We start from the raw sequence: 17067 nt of genomic DNA on the forward strand, positions 1-17067 counted from the left end.
ATCCCTTTCCACCCCCCCGCCCCCTTGTCAACCACAAGTTTGTATTCTATGTCTATGAGTCTGTTTCTGTTTTGTATTTCTGTTTTGTTTGTTTGTTTGTTTTTAGATTCCACATATGAGCGATCTCAAATGGTATTTTTCTTTTTCTTTCTGGCTTACTTCACTTAGAATGACATTCTCCAGGGACATCCATGTTGCTGCAAATGGCGTTATGTTGTCGGTTTTTATGGCTGAGTAGTATTCCATTGTATAAACATACCACCTCTTCTTTATCCAGTCTGCTGTTGATGGACATTTAGCCTGTTTCCATGTCTTGGCTATTGTAAATAGTGCTGCTATGAACACTGGGGTACAGGTATCATTTTGAAGTAGGGTTCCTTCTGGATATATGCCCAGGAGTGGGATTCCTGGGTCATATGGTAAGTCTATTCCTAGTCTTTTGAGGAGCCTCCATACTGTTTTCCACAGTGGCTTCACCAAACTGCATTCCCACCAGCAGTGCAGGAGGGTTCCCTTTTCTCCACAGCCTCTCCAGCATTTGTCATTTGTGGACTTTTGAATGATGGCCATTTTGACTGGTGTGAGGTGATACCTCATTGTAGTTTTGATTTGCATTTCTCTGATAATTAGTGATATTGAGCATTTTTTCATGTGCCTATTGATCATTTGTATGTCTTCCTTGGAGAATTGCTTGTTTAGGTCTTCTGCCCATTTTTGAACTTGTTTGTTTGTTTTTTTTCTTATTAAGTCGTATGAGCTGCTTATATATTCTGGAGATCAAGCCTTTGTCGGTTTCATTTGCAAAAATTTTCTCCCATTCCGTAGGTTGTCTTTTTGTTTTACTTATGGTTTCCTTTTCTGTGCAGAAGCTTGTAAGTTTCATTAGGTCCCATTTGTTTATTCTTGTTTTATTTCTATTGCTTGGGTAAACTGTTCTAGGAGAAAATTTTTGAGATGTATGTCAGATAATGTTTTGCCTATATTTTCTTCTAGGAGGCTTATTGTATCTTGTCATATGCTTAAGTCTTTGATCCATTTTGAGTTTATTTTTGTGTATGGTGTAAGGGAGTGTTCTAGCTTCATTGATTTACCCTTTTAATTATTTTAAACAGTTTTTTCAATTTTCTCTTTATGTTTATGATTTTGGGTTTTCCAGTTTATATTTTACACCTCAGGCTTATAAGAATAGTTTCTTTAATAGCTTCTAAAAGTTTTAACAGCCTAAATGTCCATCAACAGGTGACTGGATAAAGAAGATGTGGTATATTTATACAATGGAATACTACTCAGCCATAAAAACCGACAACATAATGCCATTTGCAGCAACATGGATGCTCCTGGAGAATGTCATTCTAAGTAAAGTAAGCCAGAAAGAGAAAGAAAAATACCATATGAGATCGCTCATATGTGGAATCTAAAAAACAAAAACAAAAACAAACAAACAAACAAAAACAAAGCATAAATACAGGACAGAAATAGACTCACAGACAGAGAATACAGACTTGTGGTTACCAGGGGGGTGGAGGGTGGGAAGGGATAGACTGGGATTTCAAAATTGTAGAATAGATAAACAAGATTACACTGTATAGCACAGGGAAATATACACAAAATGTTATGATAACTCACAGAGAAAAAAATGTGACAACAAGTGTGTATATGTCCATGAATGACTGAAAAATTGTGCTGAACACTGGAATTTGACACAACATTGTAAAATGATTATAAATCAATAAAAAATGCTAAAAAAAAAAAGAAAAAAGAATACATGAATAGATAAAGCAATGTGTATAATGTTGAAAAGTTAAAATATAAGTATTGTTAAGCAGCAAATAAATGAAATATATCTCTTACTCTTGTATGAAACTATTTTAACTTAATGTCAATAAAGTTTAAATTAGTAAAAAAATAAAAATAAAAAAAATAAAAGTTTTATTCTTTTTCTTCTACATGTAAAGATACAATTCACCTGAATTCTATTCTCTATATGAAATGAGATAAAGATCACATTCCTCTCTTTTTTTCTGTATGACTATATACAGTTGGTGCATCCAAAGTTCGTCTTTTGCCCAACTTGTTCGTAGTACCAAAATTGTCCTAACCCAGAGGCCACTACATGCATGGGTATGTTTCTGGAGATGCTGTTCTATTGAATTTGTTCCTCTGCCTGTCTCTGTATAAAATCCTTTGTCTTAATTACCGTAACTTTACCATATGTGTTAGTATATATATATATAGGAGAGCTCATCCTCCATTCTTGTTTTACTTCTTTAAGAGTATCTTTATTATTTTTGGTCCTTTATATTTCCATATACATTTTTTTGATTAGATGGTCATTTAAAGAAAAGTGCTAGAACTTTTATTATGAGAGATTGCATTGAATTTGTGAATTAATTTGTGAAGAAGTCACTTTTTTAAGTTTGCCTACTAATCTGTGAAAATGTTTTATCCTTCATTTAATTTATATGTCCTTTAATTATTTTCAATCACATTTACAGTTTTTGAGGTAAAATGCTTTTTTTCTGTCCTAACCATTTTTAATAAGCAACATATTTTTTTTAAATGGGTGCTTAAAAAGAGGGTAAGTACACTTCTGGACTTAAAAAAGAGAAGACAAGCTACATAAATTCTCTTCTGTAAAAAAAAGCCATTTCAAAAGATTTTCTTTAATATCATAAAATATTTTCATGGACAAGTGAGCTAGCAAACACACATGCACCAATGTACCTTTTGACAAGATTATCCTCTACCCCCACCCCCACCTCAAGGTGGGCATGAGATTGGAGAAATGAATAAATCAGATGGTACAGACAGAAAAAAATCGATAGAAAGGATGGAATATAACACTGTGCTTAGTTATTTTCCTGTGTCACAACAAAATTAAACATTTTGGTGCAAATAGTTAATTTTTCCTCTTCCATTTAAGTCTGGTGGAGGAGAAAAAATTTTCTGTAATAAAATACGTGGTTTTGGGGTTTCTTACTTTTTTTTAATGTAAGGTATTTGTTTGTTTTTTGTTTTTTTCAGAAAATAATTTTGTAAACTGTTACTTCGCGGGCAGGGAGGCTCGATGCCATATGGGTCCCGGGTCGCCCCCTTGGAGGCTGAGCACGGAAACGCAACCCCCCGGGCGGAAGAGGCGGCAGCGGAGGTGCAGGGCGGGGCTCGCATAGCAGATGCGGGCGAGGGCGCCGGCCCGGCGGCGCGGGTTAGAGGTCACTCGCCGTACAGCGCCGTGGAGGGCATGTAGTCCAGAGCACCAGGCACGGCGTCAGGGCCGATGCAGGGGGCCATTCGTGCGATGCAGTACACGGCCTGGCCAGGCGGTGGCCCACGGCTCAGCTCGTCCACCGGCCAGGATCTTGAAGGAAGCCACGATTTGGTCTGCTGTATCTGCGTCGGCCGTCTCACGGGACATAAAGTGGGTGAAGGCCTGGAATGTCACTACCCCCAGGCGGCTGGGGGTCCACAGTGCTCATGATGCAGGTAAATCCTGCCTCTCCGGGAGAGGTGAGTGGTGGGAAGTCTTTACCAATATAACCCAAGCTGATGAGGCAGTCTTTGAACTCCTCGCGACCCTGCGTGCTGGAGTGATCCCTGTCAAAGTGGTTGAAGGAGACCCGGAACTCGTTCATCTGCTCCTGGCTGATGCCCTTAGCATCCCTGGTCAAGATCTGGTTCTCCACCTCATTGATGGTCCGGGCCGTGGTGGTGAGGAGCTGCTCCCAGCCCACGCGGATGTGCCCTGTGGTGTAGTTGGTGTGACTGTTGTCGAAGATGAACGCTTCCTGGATGGGCTGGTGGTCAACCTCCAGCTGGTCAATCTTGGGCTTGTACTTGACGATGTTCTTCTCCTACCGCCGCAGGTGGCTGAGCTGGTCCTCCAGGGTCCAATGCATCTCAGTGGAGATCCTTCTGACCTCCTCCGTCTTGGTCTGGATCCAGGGCCCGATGACGTCGGCCTGGGCCCCAAACTGCTTGCGAACCTCTGGTTGTGCCGCTGGCGGGCATGCTCTTCCGTCAGGGCCTGGTCCACCCGAGGCCCCAGCTGCTGCACGTGGTCCCATTTACCATTGATCTGAAGCCAGATTGTTGTGTAGGGGTTGGTGCCCACCTTGTTGGTGAGGTAGGTCTGGACAATCTTGGACACCTCCTTGTGAATGCCCAGGATGGCCAGGCGGTCCTTGTCGGCATTGGGGAGGGTGGCCTTGAACTGCTCATGGGCTGTGGTCAGTCCCTGAATCTCCTCCTTGGTGGGCACGATGAAGGTCTCCTGCAGGTTTGAGGTAAAATTCTTGAATATCTTTTTATATACACTCATAGGTATTTAATATTTAGGTAGCATTGTACATGCTACTTACTTTAAAGTTTGTTTCTCTTCATTAATATTTAAATTTGATTAGTTTATATTAAATTCTAATACATTTTACGTACATTCTACTGAACTTTTTCATTGCAGAACCATACGGACTATGCCTAATGAGAGTGTTCTTTGTTTTAAAGGGATATATGTTCCATTATTTGCACCTAATTGGATAGGCTAACAGTTCAGTAGTACACACAATAAATGTCAGAGGCATCTTGGTCTCAGAATCAAGAGAAGCAGCTTTTAACATTTCTTGATTAAGTATACTATTTCTATTAAGTGTTTTTTACATACTCTTCCTTTGTCATACTAAGGGAGTTTAATTTGATTTTCAGATTGCTAATTTTTTTCATTAAGTATGAATAGCTTTTCAGTTATATCAATTTCACGTCCTTAAGGATATATATAATATAATATAATATATATGAGATTAGCCTATAATATTCAGTTCTTATCATGTCTCTGTTAAGATTTGGCATCAACTTTTGGCCAGTATATAAAACTAGTTAGAGTGTATTTTAAAAATTGTCTATTTTCTGGGTAATTCACTGAAATATTGGCACAATTCTTTCACTAAGTATTTGGTAAAATTCACAAGTATTGTTAGTGAAGTCTGGAATTTGCTTTGTGGGAATATATTTCTAATATTAATTCAGTTTATTTAAAATTATATGATGATTTAGGTTTCTGTCCCTATGTGGTCAGACTTTGTGAATTACATTTTTGTAAGGATTAATTTATTTAATCCATACTCCAAAATCATTGCCATTTTGTGTAATATGTTATTATCTTTGTTGACATGTTTGAGATTGATAATGATGTATATTATCATTTCTGGTGTTGATTATTTGTTTTCTGTCTTTTTTCTTGATCAGTATTCCCAAGGTTTTATCAATTTTATGAGTTGTTTTTTTTTTCAAAGAGCTAACTCTAGATTTCATTGCCTTTGTAGAGCATGTTTGTATATTTCATTGATTTCTAGCTTTATCTTTTATGTTTTATTCTTTCTATTTTTTTCCCTGAAATTAATTACATAAATACTTATCTCAAGTTTAAAGGGAACAATAAATTAAAGCTCATATTAAAATTTTAGGAAAGCAAGTTTTCACTTCAAAATATTTTCTAGTATTCTCCATAATTACTCTTTACCCTATGGGTACTTTAGAAGTAGTCTCCTTAATTTCTGAATTGATGTTGTAGAAGTATTGTGTGATGTACAGAGTGATCAGAAGAAACATACTCTGAAGGGTTTTAAACCTTTGAAGTGTGTTGAACCTTGTCTGACATTAGAAGCAAAGAAATTTAGTAATACGGTTGCAGATGATTTAGTCATTAAAAAATATAAACAATGAATATATGGGAATAAACATATTTTAATAAATATCTCTGGTCACCCTCCACAGGAACCAGAGGCAGGAGCACCAGGGCCACCAGAGCCAGGCTGTACAGCTGTCCCCTGGCAGCAGCCACAGAAGCGGGGCCAAGACTAAACCCTTCAGCCAGTGAGTTTTGGCAACTCAGTAGCACACACAACACAGTATGTCATTGTACCTCTGTGGCCACAACAGCATTCACACATTCTCTGTAAATCAGCCCCAAGAATACAACTAGTCTGTGGGGACTTCGTCTCCTACAAAAAAAAAGTAATATTTATTGTATTATTCTTACAGTTTCCCCTTGTTGTTTATAACAGTGTCAATGTGGATTCTTACCAGTTATAGGGATTAAGTAATCTGAAGAAAGAAAAAGACATTTTGTGGGTTTCATCTCACAGTGATTTTTTTTTTATACCATCCTTATCTGTATGTATATAAAATCCAAACAGACTGTCTCTACAGGAGTTGGCAAATTTTTAGCCCTCCTTTATAAACTTGTCCCTCCCATTATAAACCCTCTAATCTACATCTTGAGAAACAAAGGTTAAAAAAAGGTGCAATAAAAAGGTTATTTCCCTGAAAGAAGGGGAGGAAAATGTAGCTTCTTCCTTGAAATCTTGGAACTTACAGCAAACTCAATAAAAAAAATCAGAATCTAGTGGATAAAAATGTCTTGAAGTTCTTAAAGTCAATTGTACTTCTTATTAGAAATGCTAAATAATCCTATGTTGGAAGAAAACTTGTAAATCTAGACTAAACAACACATTTCACTGCTTGTTTCCTCCAGTTGCATAAAGACTTCTAAGTAGTATGAACTTCAGAATAGTCACTGTAAGTGTGAACTGACCGCATGTGCCATTTTATTTTTCTTACATATTTCAGAATCCATCATCTGTTTATGAGCCTTGTTCTTTGATCATCTCTTAGATGATGCTTTCATGTTCCAGATGTACATCATTAGATTTCATAAAATGACAAAAGCTGACATTTGTTGTGAGTATCATATGTGGTTTAATAAGGGACCATGAAATCAATTAAGAGAATTTGAGGACACTGTGTTTTAGCAAGAGCGGTTATGTAGCTTGACAGGGAAATATTATAAAACTCTGACTCTCAAGCTTCTTTTAATCAACCTTTTTATTTTGGGGTAATTGTAGATTCACATTCAACTCTACAAAATAAAACAGAAAGAAGAAGAACCTGTGAACTCTTTACCCAGTTTCCCAAATAGTAAAATCTTCAAAATTAAAGTACACTATCATAAGATGATATTAACAAATAATACAGCAATAACCTTTCATGTTGTCTTTTATAGTCAGTCACTTAGCTCCTGCCCTCCCCTTAAACCCCTGGTTCCATTAATCCATTCTCTTATTTCTATAATTTTATCATGTGAAAATGTTACATAAATGGAACTGTGGAATACATAAACTTAGAAGACTGGCTTTTTATTAACTCTGCATAATTGTCTCCAGAGGAATTATGCTTTTGTGAAACTAATAGTTAAATTGTTTTTAATTTGTTACTTGTGCTAAATTGTACACAACACAAAATTTACCATTTTAACCAATTCTAAGCATACAGTTCTATAGCATTAAGTATAGTCATATTGTTGTGCAACCTTCACTACCATTCATTCCATAAACTTTTCCTCTTCCCAAACTGAAACATTGAACTTGTTAAGCAATAGCTCTCCCTCCTCCCCTCCCCAGCCCCTGGCAACCACCATTCTGTTTTCTCTCTCTACGAATTTGACTGCTCTAGGTACCTCAGTAAGTGGAATTACAGCAGCATTTGTCCCGTTGTGACTGGCTTATTTCACTTTGCATAATGTTTTCAGGGTCTATCCATGTGGCAGCATGTAGCAGAACTTCATTTCTTCAAGTCCAAATAATATTCCACTGTACACATATACCGTGTTTATTTATCCATTTATCTTTGATGAACACTTGGGTTGCTTTCACATTATGATTATGGTGAATAATACTGCTATAAAGATGGGTGTACAAATCTCTCTCCAAGACCCTGCTTTCACTACTTTCAGATATTTACCCAGCAGTGAAATTGTTGGACCTTATGTTAATTCTATTTTTAATTTTTTTGGAGGGGCCAGCATACTGTTTTCCATAGAGGATGCACCTTTTTACATTCCCACCAGAAATGCAAAAAGTGCTAATTCTCTGCATTCTCACAACCACTTGTTATTCGTTTTATTTTTTGTGGTCGCCATCCTAATGTGTGCAAAATATATTGTGGTTGTGCTATGAAATTCACTAATTTGGTGATTAATAGAGATCTTGACATGTGCTTGATCGCCATTTGTATATCTTCTTTTTTTGCCTATTTTTTCATTGGATCGATTGTTTTTAATGTTGACTTGTAGGACTTCTTTATTTAAGTATAGTTTATTTACATTATATTGGTTTCAGGTATAAAGTATAGTGATTCAGTATTTTTGTGGATTATACTCCAGTGTTTTTATAGATTATACTCCATTTAAGAAAATATTGGTTGTATTCCCTGTGCTGTACAATATATCCCTGTAGGTTATTTATCTTATGCATTAGTAGTTTGTGCCTTTTTATATATTACTCATATTATCAGATATATCAGATATTTGACTTTCAAATATTTGCCTTAATTCTATGGCTTGCCTCTTCACCTTATTGATAGTATCTTTTTATACCTAGAACCTTTTTATTTTGATTAAGTAATTTTTTCTTTTGTTCTTTGTTTTTGGTGTCATATTCAAGAAATTATTGCAAATCTAATGCCATGAAGCTTTCCCCCTATGTTTTCTTCTAATAAGTTTAGGTCTTTGATATTTTTTGAGTTAGTTTTTCTATGTGATTAAGGTAATAGTCTTAACTTTTTTTTTTTTGCAAGTTGATATCCAGTTTTCCCAATAGCATTTGTTAAAGACATCTTTCCTCATCGAATGGCTTTCTGCTTCAGAAAGATAAACTTGGTGAGGACCACGTCTGGTTTCAGTTTAGCTATTCTTTTGATAACAGTTTTTGTAACAAAATGGTGGTTGATAACTAAGATCTAGTGAGAGAAAACGTTAATATTTTGAAGCCTCTGGAGAGAGAAGATTCCCTATGTTTTAAATACTTCCTGTATATTTCAGGCTAAAGGCAGCATTCTTTTACAACAGGTGTAGAGCTAGCCAAGATTAAGCCTAGAAAACAGGGCACAGGGTTAAAGCCAAAGGAACAGATCTAACATGGAGTCAGATTTGTTCTTTTCTGTTACAAATCTGGTGGCAAAAAGTTCTCTTAGATTTGATCAGCTGATTTTTGCCTTCATTCTCAAAGTATATTTTCAACTGACATAGAATTATGGGTGGATTTTTTTTCCTTAAACACTTTTAAAGTTTTGTGCCATTTACTTCTGGCTTTAGTGGTTTCTGATGAGAAGTCCACTGTTACTCAAACTGCCTCCCAACTACAACCCCTAGAGGTTAGATGCTGTTTCTTTCCCATGGGTTTCAAGAGTATTTTTGTCTATAGTTTGCAGAAGTTTGATTATAATGTGTTTTGGTTTTTAGATGTTTGGGGTTCACTCAGCTTCTCGACTCAGTTTATTTCTTCTATTGCTGGACATTTTTCAGCCATTATTTCTTTAAATTTTTTTAGCCTCACCCTCTTTCTACTTTCCTCCTGAAACATTCATGTTAGATCTTTTGTTATATTTACACAGGTCCCAGAATCTCTGTTCATCGTTTTCTTTCTTTTTTTTTTAAGTCTGACTTTTCTGTTTCTTGCTCAAGTTAGGTAAGTTAGTTGTTCTATTTTCCAGCTTTTGTCCTCTGTTCCATTTTTCTACTGTTGAAACCATTCATTGAGACTTTTTTTCAGTTTGTTACTGTACTTTTTCAGTTCTATAATTTTTTTATCTTATATTTTCTAGTACTTTGCTGAATCTTTGTTTCTTTTCTCAGACTCCACTTTTCCATTTATTTCAAGTGTGTTCAAAATTTGCAATTAGAGCATTTTTATAATGGTTGCTTTAAAATTTTGTAATAGAAATGGAAATTTTCAGTCATCTTGGTGTTGCTGTCTAGTGATTGTCTTTCTTCAAGTTGAGATTTTTATTGGTTCTTGATATGACTAGTGATTTCTAATTGAAACTTGGTATTATGTTACTAGACTCTGGAACTTTTTAAAACTCTTTTAGCTGATCTCCTCGTCTGAAACTACTCTGGCAGGGAAACAAGGTGGCTCTTGCCAAGTGGAGTGGATGTCTCTGTTTCCTCTCAGCCTTCATTGACACCTGTGTTATGAGGAAGGACTCCTCAAACTGTTGGGCTGGGGGGTAGTTTTAATATCCATCAGGCCTCTGCTAATGCCTCTTCGGCTGAATGAGCAGGGGTTCCACATTACTGCTTCCCAGCTGATGTCACTGACACCATAGTGAAGAGCCTTGTTATCACCAGGCTATGGCGAAAGTCCAGACACTTTAGTAGGCCTCCTCCGACACCATCCCAGCAGGAAGGGAGAGAGGCACAGCCAAGTGGGAGTGGAAGTTCAGGCTCCTCATGTGGTCTGGGACGACACTGTGGGGCAGTCTCATTTCTGTTCAGGGGGCATAAAATTCCTAGGGCCCTGTTGTTCTCTAACATTACTGTAGCTGGGCGGCTTGGAATGTCTCATTAAATTCTGAAAACGGTAAACATCTAAGCTCCCCATTACCCTGTTGTTGTGGGAGTGTGGGTGGAACTATATATTTTTTTCTGTGGTGTTTGAATAGAGTGAGTGAGTTATTGTCTAAAGTTTTGTCTTGCGTGGCTTCCCTTTCATATAACTAGAGAGAGTTGGGTTTGGTTGGTGCTTTTCTTTTTAATCTGTACCATTTGGCGTTTTTCAGTTGCCAGCTTTCCATGATCCAGCCTGGTATGAAGAGGAAGAAAAGCAACAGTTACAAGAAACCAGAGAACTCATCATTATGTTGTTCCTAAAATCCCAAGATCCCAAGATCCCAAGATCCCTAGTCGGTCTGCCTTCTCTCACCATTCAGAGTCGTCTTGTGTTTATTTAATAAATGATATCCAGTGATCTAAATTGAACATAACAGGGAGAATAAGAAAAAGTACTTCTACTCCGTCTTTCTAAAAAGCAAAACCCTTAAATAAACTTTTTTATTTTAAAATAATTTTAGATTTAGATAAAATTTTCTCTTTCATGACTGACCGTGCATCATGGGCTAAGCCACTATTAAAAAACAGAGTCAAAAATCACCACAGGTAATGGTACTTTAAATGTTGGTCTTCAATCTGCCTGCTACTATTTACTTTCCAGAGTCTTCAGGTCACTAATATATTTTTTGCTCTATCTAGGACTTAAAGATGCATTTCTGTAGAAGAGACAGGATGAAACACTTGCTCTATCTTATCTGGGATTAGAACCTCTGAATTCAAACTTTCTTTTACCCCTCTCTCCCAGGGAACCAGTTTCACGTTGTTTTCCTCACTCCTTTATCAAGGTCTGGCACAAAAATCTTAAATAACTTAATTGTAAAAGTAAAATAATAGTATTGTATCAGTGAGAAGTGTGATACTGTTTCTTCATCACAGTACCTACAACTTGCTTAATAAGAATAGCTTAAGCTAAACAATGTATGTTTTTTTCTTACTAAATTAGAGAAATATTACTTAAATGTATGGATTGCTGAACATGGAAACAGTATTAATGACTTTTTTTTAAGAGTTCTGCTATTCAAATTGAACAAGGAATCTATAGGAAGAGATTTCCCCATGAAGGCTCATTTCCATTCATAAATTCCAAGTCAGTAAAATACCTAAATCATATGCCTAAAGTTGGAAATACTCTGTTCAGAAATCCTGGCAAACTAATTTGCTTCTGCTTATTTATGTTCTGTAGTATGTTAAAACATTAAATGTTTGGATGCTATTTCTAAGTAGCCAAATAATATTTTACAATTTTTAACCCAGTTAGTGAAAATATTGTCAAAATGTGGCCCATTTTTTTAAATCACAGGAAGCAAGCCACACATTGTTTGTATCACACATTGATTGTTTGAATAAAGTAAATTCTCAACCTTAAAGCTTGTGATTTTTCAACTTTGGGGTCATATTATCTAGTCAAAATTTAATTAAATGTGTAATAAGTTATCACTGAGCTTGGACACGTGAGATCATAGCCATATGCCTTTTTGGTTCCCTTCTCCTGCAGAGAAACTTGGTGTAATAAACAAGTGCTGCCCACACGGCTTATTTTTTCACTCTCAGTTCTCTAAAGACAGGTATTCTGTGACTCCAATTTAAACAAACCCGTAAGTTTCATTGTTTTCATTATGTTAGAAACAGATTAATAATCATAGTTTTGAAATTTGTCTTTACATATGTCTGTTATTAATCAGAGTGAAAAAGTCGTTAATTTCAAATCCTTTTATGCATATATTACACTTTCTTACAACACACAAAATTTGTGTAACTGTTGATCCTTCACTTCTTATCTCAAGGAATTTCTTTCAGTCTTCCCCATATTCAACAGATAACACCAGCTTTAACTTCCATAATAAATAAAATATCCTGAATTTTCCATTCTAAGGAAAACATGTTGAAATTGTTTTTCATTTACACGACACAGCTAATAGTTAACTATTTACACATTGATGCTTTTGAATTATCTGCCAACGTTGTTGCATAATTATTTTTTTTCTATATTTTAAGTTACTGATAGTGTGCAAAGTTCAGCATTGTCTTTTCATATCTAGATGACAATTGCTTATATTTATTTTTCTAAAATCTGGTTTTGGAAGTTTCATGTGAATAGAAACTCCCATTTCTAATTCCCATTTTTGCTATAAGGGATGTTTTCTTCTCCACATGTAATGATAAGAGTAATAAATTTCAATGGAGAATAATTTATAGACATCATTGTATGCCTATTTTGAAAAGAAAATTATTAATTTATCAGAAAGTTTACTGCTCTTTTAGAGATGACACGACAAAAAAAGCTTTGATAACTCATTGCACCCTTTATGAGACAACATACTAGGAACAATGAATTATCAATCTAATATAATCTCTTTTTTGCTATTTATCATTCCATATTCACTGTTCTTTTCCAGTTAGTATTACACATACACATGCACACATTTAAACACACATACACTTACAGAATTACTTATGCAGCCTGCACAGATTCACAGTAAGGAGTGAGGTCTATGTGTTTATGATGTAAAAAAAATCAAACCAACCATGGCCCAGCTTATATTAACTGCAATGTTTTCTTGATTTACAAAGATTCATTGGATAATCATTGACTGTGACAGACTTCTTTATTAAATTTAAGCAATAATTATTAAGAAAATAATGGTATCTTCTGAAGTGCAATTACTTTTATTTAATGTATAAAATGGTTTAAAACAAAATTACTGAATTAGTTTTTATTTTAGAAGTTTTGTATCTGCCATGCATGCCATGACCTACCAACCCAAAAAGGGACGCACTCACTGTTGTAAATTCACTAAAACTGGAAAATTATTTAGACAAGCTGGCTAAAAGTCCTCAATATTCAAGACAGAAAAATATATTGACAAGAATATACATTATTAATAAAGAACTAAAGATAAATTATCTTTATGAACATAAAATTTGTTTGAAAGAGCTCTTAGAGAAATCTATAAAGCTTCTTAACTTACAATGAATAATTGGTAAATATTCAACAGTTTATTTTTAATCCTTGAGAATAAATATTAGAAGCAAAATATGAACTTTGGCGATAATCGCAATTTATACCCATGAACAGCTCTTTCCCATGGCTTAAGCTCTGAAGTTAAATGAACATATATACATTTTGTTTATTTACACATAAAAGTGGGGGTGTCTCTTACACAGTTAAAGCAAGTGAACTAACTTAATTGGTGTAAAATTGAGAAAATTGGTTTGGCTAAATAGAAACTGGGTCACCACGTGACTTCTTGTACATCACATCCATAGGGAGCACAGTTTTCCTGAGAGAAGTTTCTTCACAGATTCTTTCACATCCTTGTTCCTTAAAGTGTAGATAACAGGATTTAAGGTGGGGGTCACCATGGTGTAGAAAAGGGAGATGAACTTGCCTTGGTCCTGGGCATAACTGCTACTCGGTTGCAGGTACATGTAAATTATGGTGCCATAAAAAATGATCGCCACCGTAAGGTGGGAGGAGCAGGTGCTGAAGGCTTTGTGTCTTGCCTCCACTGACCTGATCCTCAGCACTGCTTGAGTTATGAAGCCATAGGAGATAAGGATGGATGCGGGGGGAAGTAAGAGAAACAGGGCACTAACAACAAAAAGAACCAACTCATTGGTGGTGGTGTCCACACAAGCCAACTTGAGGAGAGCTGGTACTTCACAAATAAAATGATCCAGCCTGTGGTTGCCACAAAAAGGCGACTGCAAGGTAAAGGTAGCGTGGATCAGGGAATTGGCCAAGCCACTGAGCCAGGAGATGGTTGCCAGCTGCTGGCATAGCCGTGGGTTCATGATGACCACATAGTGGAGGGGTTTGCAGACGGCAACATAGCGATCCAAGGCCGTCACAGCCAGGAGGATACACTCGGTGGAGCCCAGTGCTAGGGAAATACAGAGTTGTACAACGCAACCACCATAAGTGATTGTTTTCTCTGGTCCTCGCAGGTTAACTAGGGTCTGAGGTGCAAGGCTAGTAGTGAAGCAGAGGTCCAGCAGGGAGAGGTTGCTGAGGAAGAAGTACATAGGGGTTTGAAGAGGGGGACCCAGGTATGAGATGATGATGATGGTGAAATTTCCCACAAGGGTCAGGAGGTAGAAGAAAAGGACAAACACAAAGAGCACAGCCTCCAGGCAAGGGTGGTCTGAGAAGCCTAGAAGGACAAAACCCATCACAGAACTCTCATTGGCTTTTTCCATCCCTCTAGAAGGAACTGCACCTGCTGTAAGAGGAGTGAGACCAGATACATTTGAAACAGCTGACCTTAGAATCACAGAATGCATGAGCTGAAAGGATCACGGAGACTGACTTAACCAACCTATTACTATTTTATGCCTAAAGTGTTTTTGACTTGGAACATTAATCCGTGTTACTTCATTCCAGTCCACTGACTCTTCTTTAAATTCATAAATGCTTTCAACTTTGAAGTTATCTGGAAACTGACTATTAAAGTCACACAAAGCAGACATGTGTATGTACATCAAGAAATGTGTAATGACTTACTACTGAAATTATGTGCCTCTTAAAGTGAACAGCACCTCCATGGTTTTTAACGTTGACAGAAATCTGCATACAAAATACAGTATTCAGGTTTTATTGTAAGTACAAATGGAAATGGAAAATTTCTCATCTTCCCCGAATATACAAATATTCTTAAACTCTTATCTCTGTGCACTGCCTCAACAGAGAAAGGTAAGGTAGTCATAAGTTTATCTAGAGAGACAAAACAAAATTGAATAGTTAGGTGATAAATAATTTAAATTTAAAAATAAAACTGAAAAGTATGATCTAAGTAAATAATTTTCAAATAAATTTTGCAAAATAACAGATGAGAAAGATTATTTTGAAATATGAAGACTCAATGACTGAACTGACAAAAAAATTTATAACTATACTTTAATGCAACATTATTTAAACAAGCTGAAATTTCTTAATATTCAAGACAAAAATATACATGAGAGATTATATGTTATTAATAAAGAACTAAATACGTATTATGGTAACTTCGTAAGTATAAAATCTATCTGAAATAGTTCTTAGATAATCATTTAAAAGCTCCTTAACTTTCAACATGATAAAAATGTAAAACAGATTATACACAGAAATGAAAAAGACTTACGTGAAAGGTGAAGAAAATATGAGGTCAGAATTCACTTGCCTTTATAAGGAGAAAGGTGACAAAGTTTGCCTAGAAAAAAGCATTTGGAGCCAAATTATAGAAATCATTGAGCAAGATAAAATACTTTGTTGTGCAGACAATGAAACGCCACCTGATCTTTAAGGATATTAACACTTTTGTGCCTTTATAAAGATGACAAGTTGCAGAATAGAAAATAACATTTGTTTTGTTAGAGGTTTTGCAGGGGCACCATGACCTGACCCACGTGGACAGCTACAGGAACAAAGAATTCCTACAGCAAGAAGTTTGCACCAACCAACCACACTCCCTCCCCTTTTTAGTATAAAAGGAGCCTGAATTCTGACTTGAGAAAGATGGTTCTCCAAGATGTTAGTCTGCCATCCTGTCTGCCTGCTTTCTGAATAAAGTCGTTACTCCTTGCCCCAGCACCTAGCCTCCTGATCTACTAGCCTGTTGCGCGGGGAGCAGAATGAGTTTGGACTCAGTAGCAGGAAGATAAATGAAGACTAGGATTATACCATGCTTTGCTTTCAGAATGAGAAAACTAGAAAACTGTAAAAGGACAGGCTGTATTTCCCATTCTGATACATTTGTGCCCAACTTACAAAGACTCCCAATTCAAAACATGTTTCATGCCACCCTTCCCCCCATGCCTTTGGCCAGCGTTTTTCTTCCTGACAGATTGTAACATTTTAGTATCGGATTCAAGTAAGGGCATTGTATCCAGTGTGCTTATTTACTGAGCTAGATGTCCTTTCCTCCTTTCCAAAGGAGGTATAGCGGGAATGGTTTTGAATGCCAGTTCATGCTGACTTTTTTAGAAATGTCTAATGCCTATTTGTCTCCTGAATTGAGAATTATTACACTAAACATGACACAGGGATAAAAAAAAATGGGGAAAAAATAGGTAATAATACAAGAAGTAGGCAGAAAGCAAGCTGAGATTTTCAACAAAGACATAAATCAACAATTAAGAAAGAGGTTTGAAGCTGGACCAAATTGTGTGAGAAATTTAAAAGTGGGACTCTCCTTGTGTTTTCTTAAAATAACAATTAAGTTATTGTGTGAGTGAAAGAAATAATAAAGATTGTGAAGTACTATGTAGTTGAGATTGTGAAGGAGTTTGAAATCGAGGCTAAGAGTCTAGAAATATTGATGCTTTCGAATAAAGGCTGTTTTAAAATGTCTAACTGTGTAGAACTGATGGGTAGAAAAAAGGAGGAGGAGAAGGGGGACAGGGAATAGGAGGACGAATGAAGAAGAAGAAAAGGTAAATGATAGGCAAATACAAAAATTGAGAAATGAGGTAGTGAGTGTCATGATCTCTAATTCTCATTTAAACTAAGCAGGAACCAGCCAACGGGATGAAGACCACAAGCAAAGAACTCAAGGTCCTTATTCTGCTGGTCCATGTCCTCCCTAACCCCTGCCTCCACCCCTAGAAGCCTGATGTCTTGTCCCACCATGCTGAGCAGTTTGCAGTCTCCT

At 36.4% G+C, this 17067-nt stretch overlaps 1 protein-coding gene and 1 pseudogene across 1 annotated transcript; both read right to left on the reverse strand.

Annotated features, from left to right (window-relative positions):
• Nucleotides 1-2471: 2471 nt before the first annotated feature.
• Nucleotides 2472-4318, reverse strand: LOC102508899 (annotated as a pseudogene).
• A 9319-nt stretch (nt 4319-13637) lies between these two features.
• On the reverse strand, nt 13638-14638 carry LOC102521370 (olfactory receptor 2G3). Its single transcript, XM_006177991.2, has one exon. It carries the CDS (start codon nt 14636-14638, stop codon nt 13694-13696), a length of 945 nt encoding a protein of 314 aa, XP_006178053.1. The 3' UTR covers nt 13638-13693.
• Between the last annotated feature and the right edge of the window lie 2429 nt (nt 14639-17067).

This window comes from Camelus ferus, chromosome 3, assembly GCF_009834535.1.
Source record: "Camelus ferus isolate YT-003-E chromosome 3, BCGSAC_Cfer_1.0, whole genome shotgun sequence".
In the NCBI taxonomy this organism is placed as follows: Eukaryota; Metazoa; Chordata; class Mammalia; order Artiodactyla; family Camelidae; genus Camelus; species Camelus ferus.